This window comes from Natrix helvetica, assembly GCF_964273705.1.
Source record: "Natrix helvetica genome assembly, chromosome: 1".
NCBI classification, from domain to species: Eukaryota; Metazoa; Chordata; class Lepidosauria; order Squamata; family Natricidae; genus Natrix; species Natrix helvetica.
Window position 1 is genome coordinate 18,561,950 of NC_138548.1, and position 16,386 is coordinate 18,578,335.

The 16,386-nt window shown below is 47.0% G+C and overlaps 1 protein-coding gene across 15 annotated transcripts in view; it reads left to right on the forward strand.

The window, feature by feature from the left end:
* Positions 1-14,353, forward strand: part of ARHGAP45 (Rho GTPase activating protein 45) — a gene marked incomplete at its 5' end in the record, with an annotated part of 91,900 nt that extends 77,547 nt beyond the window's left edge. For 14 of the 15 annotated variants that reach the window (XM_081958188.1, XM_081958187.1, XM_081958177.1 and 11 more), the window contains 7 exons: positions 2,099-2,287; positions 3,982-4,119; positions 6,987-7,213; positions 9,365-9,614; positions 9,723-9,816; positions 12,035-13,904; positions 14,007-14,353. In XM_081958188.1, the coding sequence (XP_081814314.1) occupies positions 2,099-2,287; positions 3,982-4,119; positions 6,987-7,213; positions 9,365-9,614; positions 9,723-9,816; positions 12,035-12,417 (1,281 nt within the window). In that variant the 3' untranslated portion in view covers positions 12,418-13,904; positions 14,007-14,353. Of the gene's footprint in view, positions 1-2,098; positions 2,288-3,981; positions 4,120-6,986; positions 7,214-9,364; positions 9,615-9,722; positions 9,817-12,034 lie in introns of all 15 variants that reach the window. The other variant, XM_081958184.1, reaches the window with a different exon arrangement.
* Between the last annotated feature and the right edge of the window lie 2,033 nt (positions 14,354-16,386).

The window sequence follows — 16,386 nt, forward strand, 5'->3', positions numbered from 1 at the left end:
TGCACGCCCGCTCCACGGGGGCAAGTTGAATGCCCCCAATGGCCAATGATGGAGTTAATTGGCTGAACCGGGGAGCTGGTACCCACAGCCACTCCGTCTTGGAGGGGTTGAGCTTGAGTCGGTTGTCATCCATCCAGATCCGTACGGCTTCCACACACCGGGACATCACTTCGATGGCCTCGTTGGGGTGGTTCAGGGTGGAAAAGTACAGCTGAGTATCATCAGCGTACAGGTGGTATCCCACCCCGAAACCACGGATGATCTCACCCAGCGGCTTCATATATGTGTTGAACAGGAGTGGCGAGAGGACCAACCCCTGTGGCACCCCACAAGTAAGGGGGCGTAGGGTCGACCTCTCTTCTCCTGCCAACACACGCTGCGTCCGGCCAGAAAGGTAGGAGCCGAACCACCGCAAAACGGTGCCCCGGACCCCCAACCCCTCCAGCCGGCGCAGCAGGATACCATGGTCGATGGTATCAAAAGCCGCCGAGAGGTCTAATAGGACCAGGATAGAGGAACAACCTCTATCTCTGGCCCTCCAGAGATCATCCACCAACGCGACCAAGGCCGTCTCCGTGCTGTGACCGGGGCGGAAGCCGGACTGGCGCGGGTCTAGATAATCATTTTCCTCCAGATGACGTGGAAACTGGTAGGCCACCACACTCTGTACAACCTTCGCCAAAAAGGGAAGGTTGGAGACAGGACGATAATTGGCCAGCTCCAAAGGGTCCAGGGAAGGCTTCTTGAGCAAGGGTCTCACCACCGCCTCTTTCAAGGCGGCCGGGAGAGACCCCTCGCTCAGCGAGGCGTTCACTAGGCCCAGGAGCCAGTCGCGCGTAACCTCCCAGGATGCCAGTACAAGCCAGGAGGGGCACGGGTCCAATAAACATGTGGTGGGTCGCAGTCGTCCACGCATTCTGTCCAAATCCTCGATGGCAACCAAGTCAAACTCCTCCCAGATCGATTCCTCAAGACTCGCCATGGACGTCTCCATTGGACCACTGACAGGGACCCAATCCCTCCGGATTTGAGCGATTTTATCCTGCAGATATTTACCAAATTCCTCTGCCCTGCCCTGTAGGGGGGCCTCCCGCGGCCTCTGAAACAAGAGGGAGCGGGACACCCGAAACAGGGCGGCAGGGCGGTTCTCCGCGGATGCAATGAGAGTGGCACAATATTGGCGTTTGGCCACTCTCAATGCCACAAGGTACGTCCTTAAATGGGCTCGTGCCTGTGTTCGATCAAATTCGGAGCGAGAGGATCTCCAACGACTCTCTAGACGTCTCTTGCGGCATTTCATCACCCTTAGTTCCTCGGTAAACCAAGGGGCCAGGGTGGATCGTTGCCGCCGGAGAGGCCGCAAAGGCGCCACCCGGTTCAAGGCCCCGGTAGTCGCATTATTCCACGCAACCACCAGGTCCTCTACCCGGGGGCGGGTCAAGGTTACAGGAGGTGGCCCAAGCTCCGTCTGGAACCTATCAGGTTCCATCAGGCGCCTGGGGCGGAACCATCTGGTACTTTCCGGTTCCGCCTCCCCGCAGCGGGAGGTAGCACCAGGGAAGTCAAGACGAAGGAGTGAGTGATCTGACCATGACAGGGGAGTGATGGTTAAGTCCCCTCCTCCCAGATCACTCAGCCACTGGCCAGAGACAAAAACAAGGTCCAGAGTGTGTCCTCCCTCATGTGTCGGGCCCTGAATCATTTGAGTCAGGTCCATGGCTGTCATGGAAGCCATGAACTCCCGAACCCCCTCTGATGCTTCTCCCATCGATGGCAGGTTAAAATCCCCCATCACTAAAAGTTTGGGGGTCTCAACCGTCACCGATGCGATCAGCTCGAGGAGTTCGGGCAGGGCCGCTGATGTATAGCGAGGAGCCAGGTATACTATCAGCAGGCCCAACTGTCTCCCAGGGCCCCATTTCACAACAAGGGATTCACATCCGGACGTCTGTGGCACAGTAGACTCCCTCGGCTCTAAGTCCTCCCGAATAATTACTGCCACCCCACCGCCCCTTCCCTGGGCCCGGGGCTGGTGAAACTCCCTAACTGTACATCTGTTTTACTTCCACCTCCTTTGCCTCTTCCCCCTCTTCCCCAGTGTTACTTAGCCTGCCACAAGAAATGCCTGGAGACCCTGGCCATTCAGTGCGGACACAAGAAACTCCAAGGCAAACTGCAGCTCTTTGGGCGGGACTTTGCTCAGGCTTCTCACACCGGCTCTGACGGCGTCCCCTTCATCGTCAAAAAGTGCATCAACGAGATCGAAAGGCGGGCCATGAAAACAAAAGTAAGAGGCGGAGCACCATTAATGAAGGAAATGAGTTCACAGAGGGGAAGGTATTCCTCTGCCCCAGAGCCTGGGAATTGTGCCATCAAGTTAGAATCCTTGATGGTCCCTCATTTTCGAAGACTGCGGTGGTCAAGGGCTAGCTGAAATTTCACAGCAAAAATCAGGGGTGGGATTCAGCCGGTTTGGACCGGTTCGGATGAACTGGATGCTAATTTTACATCTGGTTCGCTGAACCAGTAGTTGGAAGGACTGGCTGCCCAACCCTCCCCTCCTGGGAGTCTCCATGCAGCCCATTTTGGATACCAGGTAAGTACAGGGCCCACGTGAGGCTCTGGGGGGGGGGGCAAAAAAACCAGGCCTCCCGGAAGTTCTGGAAGTCCGGAAACGGGTTCAAAGAAAGCCTCCGGAGCCTGGGGAGGGTGAAAACTCTCCCTCCAATTGTGGTGCAGGAGACCAAATAGGCCACACCCACCCAGCAGTTGGGCAGAGAACCAGTTGCTAAAATTTTTGAATCCCACCCCTGCTGCAAAGGAATCTGGTTGTGCCTTGCTCTGCTCTGTTCTGTTTTGCTGTAAGCTGGGGTTTTCCAACTTTGGCCAGTTTAAGAAGCATAGACTTCAACTCCCAGAATTCCCAGCCAGCCATAGTGTCTGGGAATTGAAGGCCACCTCTCTAAAAAGTGGCCAAGATTGGGAAACCCTGCTGTAAGGCCTCCAGTAGATGTGCTAAAGAGAGTGCAAACAAGCTGTGTTTAAACTCTGATCTGTCATGTGATAGAAAGGAAGAATGCCTGGGGAGTAATTCTATGAACTATTTAAATCAGGGGTAGTCAACCTTTTTATACCTCCCGCCCACTTTTGCATCTCTGTTAGTAGTAACATTTTCTAACCACCCACCAGTTCCACAGTAATGGTGATTTATAAAGTAGGGAAGTAACTTTACTTTATAAAATTTATAAAGCAGAGTTACAGCAAACCCCTACCGCCCACCATGAGAGCTTGAACGCCCACTAGTGGGCAGTAGGGACCAGGTTGACTACCACTGATTTAAATAGTGGGAAGCAAAGTTACCTTTTGCTCTGTTCCTCTCCACTTTTGGCATTTCGATCCCTGTAAAATGGTAGCACGCTTCTGTTGTAAAAGCTTGGCGTGGTTGTAATTTTTTTTTTCAAGGTGACCGAGGGATCGAAAGTCTGTGGGGCACACATAAAAAATAGGCAGAGCTTCAATCACACCGTTATCGTTACTGTGGTACACTTTTATTTTTACCTTATTTTTATTTTATTTGGTTTGTCAACCATGTACAAGATAACCGGTATTATAAACATGGACATGAACAAAGGGAATGTAAACACCTGGAATGCTCTGCCTGACTCCATTGTTACGTCCTTAAGCCCCACACTTCAACCTTATGAACTGTCTACCGTGGACCTCACCCCATTCCTAAGAGGTCCGTAAAGGGGGCGTTCATAAGCGCACCAGCGTGCCTAACGTCCCTGTCCTACTGTCCCCATTTATTTGTGCTCATTGCCTTTGCTCATGTCCATGTTTATACTTATACCTGCTATCCTGTACATGTTTGACCTGGGCATCCCTAAAACAAGAACATCCAGAAGAGGGACTTGTAAAAAAAAAAAAATCAAGATGATAGCAACATTTTGTCCGATCGATACTCCTTTCTGTCTTCCTTAGGGCATCTACCGTGTTAATGGAGTGAAATCCCGTGTGGAGAAGCTCTGTCAGGCTTTTGAGAATGGGAAAGAGCTGGTTGAGCTGTCTCAGGCCTCACCACACGACATCAGCAACGTGCTGAAGCTCTACCTTCGCCAGGTGAGACTGCCCACATAGTGATTGCAATCTTTGGGCCAAAAGGTGGAGCACCTGCCCTACCATTGAAAGACCGGAAGTTTTTTAACCCAAGAGGAGGAGGAGAAAGAGAGTACCCTGTTCACCTAGAAATGCAGTTATGTTCTACTGATTAATTGTTCTAACTGTCCGGAAATTTCTCCAATCTAGAATGAAGGAGAAATGTCTTGACAGTTGGAACAATTAATCAATGGAAAGACTTGCCTGCAGAAGTTGTGAATGCTCCAACACTGGAAGTTTTAAAGAAGAGATTGGACAACTATTTGTCTGAAACGGTATAGGGTTTCTCTGTTGTCGCCTGCCAGTGGCCAGTGGAGCTGGCAGCAGATTCGGACAGTGTGGAGGTTGGGGAGGAGCATGGGCCAGTCCTGGAGACTGGGGAAGGCTCTGATGAGGGCTCTGTGTCAGAAGCAGAGAGGGGGCCAGAGCCGTATGCCAGTTATTAGCTGCCTTCAGAGTCAGAAATCAGTGAGGCAGACGAACAGCTGGAGCCTGTTCCCAGTGTGTGCATGCGCAGAGTTGCCAGACAAAGGGAACAGCTAAAGAACAGGGGTCAACTTGGGAGTAAGGCCACAGGTGGATGATGAATGGCCCCTCCCAGAGGAAATAAAAGAGGAGCGAAAGGGGAGTGGAGTTTGCAGGAGACAATTAGTTCGCTTAATTGGTTCGCGACTCTCCAAGACTTCTTGCCAAGTCTTGCAGATATCGGCCTATCAGCTCTCCAAGCCAGATAAGGTCTGTGACTGTAAATCCTCCCTTGAAAGATTTTACTGGATGTGAATGAGCAGAATTCACAGTCAATTAATAAAAGGATTTTTGTCGGGACAAGGAGTTTGCTTCAGACTCTTGGGAAGCCTCGGTCAGAACATTCCCAAGCAGTGGGACAGCAGGTTTCCTGAGCAGGGAGTTGGAGTAGAAGACATCCAAGGTCCCTTCCAACTCGCTTATTCTGTTCTGTTATTCTGTAAAGTTACATTAATGATGTGGGAAATACGGATAGAATCTTTTTCTGCCTTCCCTTTGGTTAACCAAGATTAATCCAGTGAAGTGGATTCACAGCAATGTGGTAACAGGCCCCAAATATCTAAATATATTTTTCCTCCACTTTTCCCCTTACTCATGTTAAGTTGTAAGTTAAATAAGCCACTTAGACTGCCTCAAACTATGAGATGGGAGAGTCCGGCCAAGTTACTACCTATTCGGCCGAACCGGTGCAAACCGGTAGGAACCCACCTCTGCACCGTGGCAACCTTTAAAAGAGAATTAAGTAATGTGCAGAAGAGTCTCTGCATTTGCGGAGCGGCAGAGGTAGAAGACTTGGCTCACATCCTATTTGATTATTGCTTGTATAAGGGGGTGAGAGATAGGTGCCTTGGTCTATATAGCAAACAAATTACCCATATCAAAATCACTTACCTTATGTGCAGCCAGAACAGGAAAATAACGTTTAACACAACACAGTATTTAAACAAAATGGTTCGGTTGAGATCTGCCTATGTGGGACTGATTGGGGTAGATTGCAGGGGTGACACCAAAATATAATTTTATCATATTTTATCTACTGTATTTTTGGGAGTATAAGACGCACCTTTTTCCACCCAAAAAGAGGGTGAAAATCTGGGTGCATCTTATACACTGAATACAGCATTTTTGGCCTCCCGAAACCCTGCCCCCTTCACAAAAATGCAGAGGGTTTGGGAGGCCTGCAAAGTGCTCCTGGGGGCTGGGGAGGGTAAAAAAACCATAAAAATGAGCCGTATTTGCCCCCCCCCCAGCCCCCAGGAGCACTCTACAAGCCTCTCAAAGCCTATGCATACCATGTTTTTTGCAAAAAATGGGCCCGTTTTTGTGAAAAATGGGCTATTTTTTGCTTGTTTTTGGTCTCCCAGCCCCCTGGAGCATTTAGAAGCCTCCTAAAGGCTATGTATGCCTTTTTTTTTGGCAAAAAAGGTCCCATTTTTGCAAAAAAACACGACTTTTGTTTTCATTTTTTGCCCCCCCCCCAGCCCCCAGGAGCACTCTACAAGCCTCTCAAAGCCTATGCATGCCATGTTTTTTGCAAAAAATGGGCCCGTTTTTGCAAAAAATGGGCCATTTTTTGTTTGTTTTTGGTCTCCCAGCCCCGTGGAGCATTTAGAAGCCTCCTAAAGGCTATGTATGCCTTTTTTGGCAAAAAAGGTCCCATTTTTGCAAAAAAAACCAGGAGTTTTGTTTTCATTCCCCCCCCCCTCCAGGAGCACTCTACAAGCCTCCTAAAGGCTATGCGTGCCCCGTTTTTCACAAACAATGAGGCATGCAGAGGGTTTGGGAGGTCTGCAGAGTGCAAAAAAATTTTTTTTAATTTACCTCTTAAAAATCTTGGTGCGTCTTATACTCCAGTGCATCATACTCCAAAAAATACGATATATCTTAAATTATTGTATTCTATTCCCATTTCATTTTAGACTGCATTTATCCCAATTCCATTTAAATTATATTTTATTCCAATTCCATTTTAAATTGCATTTTATCACATTTCATTTTAAATTGCTTTTATCAATTTTTAATAATAATTTGTTTCTGGAACTTTGCACTTTGATGTGGCCCAAGGACTAATCAATAAAGACTCAATGTCAATTTGCAGAAGAGTTCTATGTTTGTTAGCTTTGGTGGATCTTCCAGGTTCAAAGTAACATCAAAAACTGTTGCTTTCCAATTCAACTGATGGGCTTCCTAAATACATCTGGGAAATGTGATGTGTTTTGATCCAGGGTCCAGATTCTTGGGAATGGTTTTGTAAGCAAGCAGTCATGCTATGTGATTCCCTTTCCTGTGACTCTCCCTCCTTTCAGCTCCCAGAGCCAATCATGCCCTTCCGGATGTACAACAGTCTTATGGGGCTGGCCAAGGAGACCCTGCAGAGTCGGTCCGAAAGCAGGACAGGGAGAAGCACTGGGGAGCCAGTGGACACAAGCAGCGAGTCGGAGAAAGCCATGGTAGCCAAGCTGAAGGAGCTGCTCAAGGAGCTTCCAGGCAAGAACTTGGCCACCTTGAAGTGTATCATGCAGCACCTGAAAAGGTCAGTTGCTTTAGTGAACACTTAAAGTTAAAAAGGCATTGAAAAAAAGTGATTTGCAACTGTTAGCATGCCATCCCCATCAGTGGCGGGATTCAAAAAAATTTACAGTTATGTGGGTGTGGCTTTACCTTTACCTTTACCTTTATTTCGATTTTTATACCGCCCCCTCTCCCCAAAGGGACTCGGGGCGGTGTACAGTCAAATAAAACAGATAAAATGGAATACAAACATACAAACATAAAAACATAGAAGAGGAGGCAATACGACACTGTACAGGTAAAGCAAATAAAAACAGTATATCAGCAATCCTAAAAAATACCCAATTAAAATTACCCAGTTAAAATATATCTGCCAGGAGGTATAATAAGGTTATGAATGGTCCAGGCTGGCTAAACGGAACAGGTGAGTCTTCAGTTTTCGTCGAAAGAGGGAAGGTCGGTGGTGGTTCTGATATCGGGGGGGAGGTCATTCCAGAGGGTTGGGCCCATCACAGAGAAGGCTCTACTCCTAGGTGCCGCCCGTTGGCATTGCTTAGTGGACGGCACCCGGAGAAGCCCCTCCCTGTGAGAGCGAATCGGTCGTAGGGAAGTGTGTGGTAGGATGCGATCCCGCAAGTACCTAGGTCCTGAGCCATGGAGCGCTTTAAAGATGGTGATTAACACCTTGAAACGCACCCGAAAGACCACAGGCAGCCAGTGCAGCTCGTGCAGGAGCGGTGTTACGTGGGAGTACCTAGTACTCCCCAAAATAGCCCGCGCGGCTGCGTTCTGGACTAGCTGCAGTCTTCGAGCGCGTCCCAAGGGAAGCCCCATGTAGAGGGCATTGCAGTAGTCCAGCCGAGACGTCACCAGTGCATGAGTGACCGTGCGTAGGGCATCCCGGTCCAGTAGGGGGCGCAATTGGCGCACCAGGCGAACCTGGTGGAACGCCCCCCTTGCCACGGCTGCCACATGGTCATCCATTGACAGCCGGGCATCTAGGAGGACGCCCAAATTGCGCGCCCGTTCCACAGGGGGCAATTGCTCGCCCCCTATGGTCAGCGATGGAATCAACTGACTGAACCGGGGTGCCGGTAGCCACAGCCACTCAGTCTTGGAGGGGTTGAGCTTGAGTCTGTTGTCCCCCATCCAGACCCCGACGGCTTCCAAACACCTCGACAGCCTCGTTGGGGTGGTCTGGGGTGGAAATGTACAGCTGCGTATCGTCAGCGTACAGATGATACTCCACCCCAAAACCACGGATGATCTCCCCCAGCGGCTTGGTGGGCATGGCATAGCTTGGTGGACGTGGCTTGGTGGGCATGGCAGGGGAAGGATACTGTAAAATCCCCATTTCCTCCCGATCAGCTGGGACTCGGGAGGCAGAGAATAGATGGGACCAGTCAGAGGTGGTGTTTACCAGTTCTCCGAACTACTCAAAATTTCTGCAACTGGTTCTCCAGAACTGGTCAGAACCTGCTGAATACCACCTCTGATCCCTATGTTGTGGCCTGCCAGCGGCCAGTGGAGCTGGTGGCACACTCAGACAGTGAAAAGGTTGGGGAGGAACATGGACCAGTCCTGGAGTCTGGGGAAGGCTCTGATGAGTGCTCTGTGTGGGAGGCAGAGATGGGCCATCCAACAGTTATCAGCTGCCTTAGGAGTCGGAGATTAGTGAGGCAGAAGAACAGCTGGAGCCTGTTCCCGATGCGCAGACCTGCCAGGAGAAGGGAACAGCTAAGGAACAAGGGCTGACTTGGGAGTAAAGGCACAGGTGGACGGTGAATGGCCTCTCCCATAGGGAATAAAAGAGGAGCGAAAGAGGAGGGGAGTTTGCAGGAGACAATTAGTTCAATTCATTAGGGTGAAGATCTATTCCCGACTTCTTGCCGAGTAATTGCTGCTACAGCATGGTGTTTGGAAGATATCGGCCTGGCAACTCTCCAAGCCAGATAAAGGTCTGTAGTTGTGAAATCTCATGAAAGATGTTGGCTGAGACTTTGCTGGAGAGGAATTCCCTTTAACCTAAATAAAAGAGGTTTTATTGGGACAAGGAGTCTGCTTCATGATCTTGGGAATCCTAGGCCAGAACACTCTAGTCCTTCTCTCTAGACTTGCCATCCCCGGTTCATGAAATTGTCTGCATTCTTCTCTTTGTCCAATTCTATTCTAGGATTATAGAACTTGAAGATGACAATAAAATGTCTTCCAGCAACCTGGGAATCGTCTTTGGCCCCACGTTAATGCGGCCTCGACCCACCCAAGCTACCATCTCCCTCTCTTCCTTGGTGGATTACCCCCACCAGGCATGCATCGTTGAGGCACTCATAAATTTCTATGCTACTGTCTTTGAATCCAGTGGCGTATCTCCAGACAGCCCAGAAGAAACGATCAGGGAAGATGAGGAGCTGGTCAGGAACCAGGTGAGTTGAACCTGCTGGAGACACTGTGGTTGCCAGTGGTAATCTTTGGATCAGCATCCTCTCACCTTAGAGTTCATCTCACTAATGCCTTGACTTCCATGTATCCAGGAGGATGAAGGAACACAACCCCACAGTGAAGTCCAGTATCTAGAAGCAACCTCTGAGCAGACAGAAGCTGCTCTTGATGAAGATTCATTCAGAGGTGAGGTGGAATCTCACATTTTAATGTTTGACATGTTATTCTTGTAAGGGTGATGTTCTTACAAGATGAGCTGCGGTGGTGCAGTGGCTAGAGCGCCATTGTCAGGGTTCAAAGTAACAGACCCAATGCAATCAAACCTCTGAGGTCTAGGTGTTACTCAAAGTACAGATTTATTAAAGATAAAGGTAAAGGTTCCCCTTGCACATATGAGCTAGTCCTTCCCAAATCTAGAGGGCGCTGCTCATCTCCGTTTCAAAGCTGAAGATCCAGCGCTGTCTGAAGACATCTCTGTGGTCATATGGCCGGCATGACTAAAACGCCAAAGGTACACAGAACACTGTTACCTTCCCACCAAAGGGGGTCCCTATTTTTCTACTTGCATTTTTTACGTGCTTTCGAACTGCTAGTTTGGCAGAAGCTGGGACAAGTAACAGGAGCTCACTCCGTTACACGGCACTAGGGATTCGAACCGTCGAACTGCCAACCTTTTTGATAGACAAGCTCAGCGTTTGAGCCACTGAGTCCCTATATTTGTTTGTTTTGTTTTGTTTATTTATTTATAGAGATTTATTAGGCATGCCATATTGGCACATCTGGTGAAAACCCGACTCCGAAGGTCCCGTGGTTTTCCCCACCAAAGTTAAAAGTCAAAGTTCTTTCCCCCAGTCCACATATCTATCACATGGTGCAATCCGGTCACAGCCCCAACTCCAGTTGGTTTCAGTCCACTCCTCCCCAGCAGCTGGTGAAAACGTCCTTGGTTCCCAGGAGAAAGAATTTTATTTTGGCTACAAATCCCCATCTATCTCCATTCGCCCCTCCTGTTCCCGTAGCTCCAACCAGTGCAGCTGTGGCAGCCCTGAAGATGCTCAAAAATGGCTTCAGGGTTGACAGCAGTACTGCAGGCTACTTTTGCTGACTGCCAGCTGTCAGCAATTGGGCAGTTCAAATCTCACCAGGCTTAAGGTTGACTCAGCCTTCCTTCTTTCCAAGGTCGGTAAAATGAGGACCCAGATATCTCAGGGGTTGCCACAAAGAAGAGGGAGTCAAACTATTCTCCAAGGCACCTGAGGGTAGAACAAGAAGCAGTGGGTGGAAACTAATCAAGGAAAGAAGCAATTTAGAACTGAGGAGAAATTTCCTGACAGAACAATTAATCAGTGGAACAGCTTTCCTCCAGAAGTTGTGAATGCCCCAACACTGGAAGTCTTTAAGATGTTGGATAGCCATTTGCCTGAAACGGTATAGGGTTTCCTGCCTAGGCAGGGGGTTGGACTAGAAGGCCTCCAAGGTCCCTTCCAACTCTACTATTGTATTAGATTGCTGGGGGCAATAGGCTGACTCTGTAAACCGCTTAGAGGGAGGGCTGTAAAGCAGTGTGAAGCGGTATATAAGTCTAAAAGCTATTGTTATTGGTTTGGCCCTAGTGAAAAAGAGACAGAAATTACTGGTCTAAAGAGAGGTGCGTGTCAAGTGCAGGCAACCACAACAGTTCCAAAAATGGGTCAAATAGGTTTCTTTATTGTTGATCACTAAAGATAAGAATCTGGCTAGACTGTCATCCTTCCCTTAGGAAATGGTGAGATAAACCTAAGGGTTCAGCCACAAACATTTCCTCCCCCCAAAAGCAGAGGTGGGCTGCTGCCAGTTCGCACTGATTCGGGCAAACTGGTATTCAGGATTCTGCGCAGTTCGGTGAAGTGGCAAATCCCATCACTGTCAGGCTCCGCCCCCGCTCTTTGTTTTTGGCCTGTTTTCCAGGCTTTTTTTTGGGCCCGTTTTGGGCCATTTTGGGGGCCAAAACGAGCCTGAAAACAGCCAAAAACAGGCTGAAAAATGGGCGTGGGTGTGGCCAGCCAGAGGTGGGATCAGCCCCAACCGGCTGAATCCTAAATCTGCCTTTGAAGCAAGTGGCCGGGAGTCGAGGCTGGTTGTGATGAGTGACGTCACCCGCCCAGTCACATGACCAACCAGCCACACCTACCCAGCCAGAGAACCGTTTGTTAAGTTATTCAAGTCCCACCACTGCCCAAAAGGACTCTAAGCTGGAAATTCTTCTAAATTGGAATATTTCTAAGATGGATGCCATCGGGGCCTCCTCTCCTTCAGCTGGTGGAATTTTGGCATCCCAAGCCAAGGAGGTGCCATATTTGTGTCACAGGGAACCCTTGGGACATCCCACTCTTGGCTCAATTGAGTTGTTTTCTTTTCCTTCTAGAACCCGACACGCCATTTATCGATTCGGATTCGGATCCAGATCCAGAAGATGGCACAGAGGCAGCCATTGAAGGAATCCCACAGGCCAACTCAGGGCCAGGAGGCAGTGAGACCAGCGGGGAGGAGGAGAGCCCCTCCGGTGAGGACGCCAGTGAGGAAGGTGTCCTGAGGGAGAGACCCAGCGTGGAACAATCGGACCCTGAGGATACTTCACCCCTACATCCCCTAGGCCCAGCAGAAGGTTGCTGGGAGGCCGAAGGAGATGCTGTCTTCAGGAGCGGAGGTGATGAGGAGAACAGCGACAGGAAAGTTGAAAGCCTTCTGGTGGACCTCAACACCAACCAGTCTAACAACTCACTTTTCTCACACTTACTGATTAACTAAGAACACGTGTTTGATTTCCTGCCATGAAAAACTATGTCAGTTGAGAGAAGCGGTGAAGTGCAGAGACTGACAGCGAAGGGATAGATGGTCTTCAACTGTCTTCTCAAGGCCTTCTCTGGAGGCATTCTGGTTTACCAGGCTCCTCATTTATAACAGCCTGCTTTTAATTCTTTCGAATACCAAAACGACATCTGGGGACTCCGTGTGAAAAGGCAGGGAGGTGACCATATGAAGAGAGGCATTAAGGCCCAGAGAGACGTTGGAAGGACTCTGCAACATCTAAACTTAAGACACTTTTCTCTAACCTAATGCCCTTCTGAAATTTTGGATCTCGCTCCCATCTTTCTTCCTGCATAGTCCTAACCAAACAAGGGGTGGGTGTAGCGGTGGGGCATTCGTTGAGGAACGCTCTTTCAAAAGAAGAGCCACAGACAGAGTCCCTTTGCACTCCCTCCCATCCTTGAGGTTCCGTCCCGTTCAGGAAACAATACACCCATTGTGATCCTAGGTATTCCAATATGTTTGTTTAAACATTAGCGGATTATATTTGTTTCTAAGTAAAACCACTTCAGGATGCTACGGTATTTTTAAAAATCAGGGTACAGACAAAATGCTGGATGAGCTTGACTGGATGACGGATTACTTGAAGGCTGAAATCCACTTGTGCAAATCCTGCTGAGGTCTGAGGACCAGTGTTGGGTTGTTGGTGTGGATTGATCCTATCAGGGAATATGTGTGTGTGTGTGTGTGCGCGCCTGCGTGTGTGACATATGCTTATTGCACAGCTGTATGAAAAGTGCCAGTAGAGCCAGCAGAAGGGGCTTTGTGTGAGACCTTGCTTACCCACCACCTCATTTAATGCTCAAAGTTAACAGTGTCACTGAAAAAATAACTTTATGATGACCAGTCCTCACATTTACAACCTGAGCAACGTCCCCACACTCATGTCATTCAGGCACTTGGCAACTGGGGGGATGTTTTCGACCATGGCAATATCCCGCAGTGCTGTGGCCGACATTTGCGTGCTCCCCAACTGGCTTGTGGCAAGCAGTCAATGCAGAAGGCAGTAAAATCAGAAGTCACAGTCACATGAGGTTCTAATTCATGATTGCGGTGATTTGCTTAACAACCGTAGGGGAAGCCAGCCTATCATGATTACATTTCACTTAGTGACCAGGTATTTAGCGACAGAGTAGCTGGTCCTAGTTGTGATCACTAAGCGAAGGCTACCTGTACTCTCAAGTGGGATCTGCTGGAGAAATCCACCAGGGTTTAGTGCACCAGTATTCGGATTCTAAGAAGACACTTGAGATCTATAGCAGAAATTCATGAGGTAAATATTCTTAAACCATCTAAACAGCTTTTAGAACCCCTGTGGACGATTTGAGGGCATTTCACAATAAAGGCCTAGTGGAACTGCTACGTTACATTTAAAGGTCTGTTGTACATAGTTGAATTACAGCATTCATCTTAAACAGTGTTTCCCAGTCTTGGCCACTGTAAGACCTGTGGACTTCAGCTCCCAGAATTCCCCAGCCAGGAATGTTGTGGAATGATTCTGGTCAGTGGTGGCTAGGGAATTCTGGGAGTTGAAGTCCACAGGTCTTAAAATGGCTTAGAAGGAAATCCTGATCTAAAGCAAAGGCATATCATATTTATCTGGGGAAAAAGGAAACCACAGCAAGAAATATTTTGCCTTCTGGAGAAGGCTGGAATGGTAGCACACAGCCAAGGAAGACTTTGGGGGATTTTCTTGAGGTGTGGATGAGAAAAATGAGTGAATAAAGTTGAAGTGCAAGTCTTCAACCATGGCTTGTATTTAAATATAGATGTGAGTAAGCCTATTTTAATGAGATGCTTGTTTCCTTTGAAACTGCTCTATACACTTTTGTTTTTATAAGACTTGTATCAAAAAATAAACTATATTTGGGGAAGTGATATTTGCATCCAATAACTGTTTAGTGCTTCCAAGGTAACTCCTTGCATAAAAAAACTCAGAATAACAGAGTGGGAAGGGACCTTGGAGGTCTTCTAGTCCAACCCTGCTCAAACAGGAGACCCTATACAAATGGTTGTCTAGTTTCTTCTTAATAGCCTCCAATGATGAAGCACTCACGAGTCATTCCACTGATTAATTGTTCTGTCAGGAAATTTCTCCCTAGTTCTAGGTTGCTTCTCTTCTTGATAGTTTCCATCCATTGCTTCTTGTCCTGACTAGGTGCTTTGGAGAATAGGTTGATTCTCTCTTCTTTGTGGCAGCCCCCGAGATATTGGAAGACTGCTATCATGTCATCTCTAATCCTTTTCACTAGACTGGACTCACCCAATTCTTGCAACCTTTCCTCATATGTCCATATATATATATGACATGTGGGAACTTTCCTTACAATCCAGAGTTTTTCAAACTAGGCAACTTTAAGATGTGTTAACACATCTTAAGTGCCAAGTTAGAAAAATGCTGTTTTAATTCTTTAGACTGCTGTTTTTCTAAACAGCGAGACTGCTCTTATGTCATGTTGAATCATGTTCTGAATCACGGTTGACAGCTGGCTGAATTCACACAATGTAACATCAGACTCAAACAATATTGTAGTTTGACAAAGATCCAGGATCACTCCACACCATATTTAAATGATAGTCTAAGCTACCACTTAACAGTGATTAAGAAACCAGACCCACAAATACAAAGAAACCACAGGCAGTCACATTTGATTAACAATATATATATATATATATATATATATATATATATATATATATATATATATATATATATATATATATATATATATATATATATATATATATATATATATATATATATATATATATATATATATATATATATATATATATATATATATATATATATATATATATATATATATATATATATATATATATATATATATATATATATATATATATATATATATATATATATATATATATATATATATATATATATATATATATATATATATATATAAGCGAATACTTCCTGGATTTTTTTCGATACTTCTCATTAAAAAGAATTAAAAATCCAATGGCCTGATCAGGATTAGAGTCAACGGACGAAGAGCCTCACCCAATTGCTTTCTTTCTATACTTTCAGAGGAAGAGAAATGGTGCAGCCATGATTGCCACAACCCTGTTTCAAGGCCACACCTTCCCTCCCCCTCTACATTCACAGGTTAGCCCAGATTAAAAGCCATCCATCCCTTTAATCCATCCTCAGATGATATGCAAACTAACACCGTGGTAACTAAATCTACTATAAACCACAGATACAATCCGGTTAAAGGATTCTGTAACTACAGTTAAACCTCTGGTCTAGAACAGATTCACCCATCGCCCTATGTCTAACCGTGCCCTGGCTTAGCATCTCCTCTGAATCAGATCAGTAGATAGGAAAATGAATTGGAGGTTGCTACAGAGCAGCTCCCATCATAACTCACCTTGGCTCTCAATGCCTGAGACCAGATGCTCAATAGTTGAGAATGTTGAGATAAGACTTCTCTCTTCAGATAAGACTTACTGTACCTGGTCACATCCGTCTGAAGATAGCTGCACTTGGGATTTTGACAATAAAGATCTCCTCAATTACCATCCACAATGGGGACTGGCTACTTAGTCATTAAGTGAGGCAGTAGCTAAAAGACGCCACTGCTGTGCTTATGAACTCTGCTCACCTTTACAGGTTTCTAAATGCCAGGATAGGTTGCAAAGTAACTTTTTCATCAGTTAATAACGGTGAACAGTTGCTAAATGAGGCAATCACTAAATGACGGCTATTTTTATCTGTAATTTATACTTAACCTCTTTTCTAGTAATGAGTACCTTACCATTGAAATATTCATATATCTAACAATTTAGCTGTGGTGCAATCAAAGTCTACGCGCAAGGTATTCCGTGAGCTGCCTACCAGTCAGAGCTCATTTTTCAATTAAAACACTGCTGCATCAGACT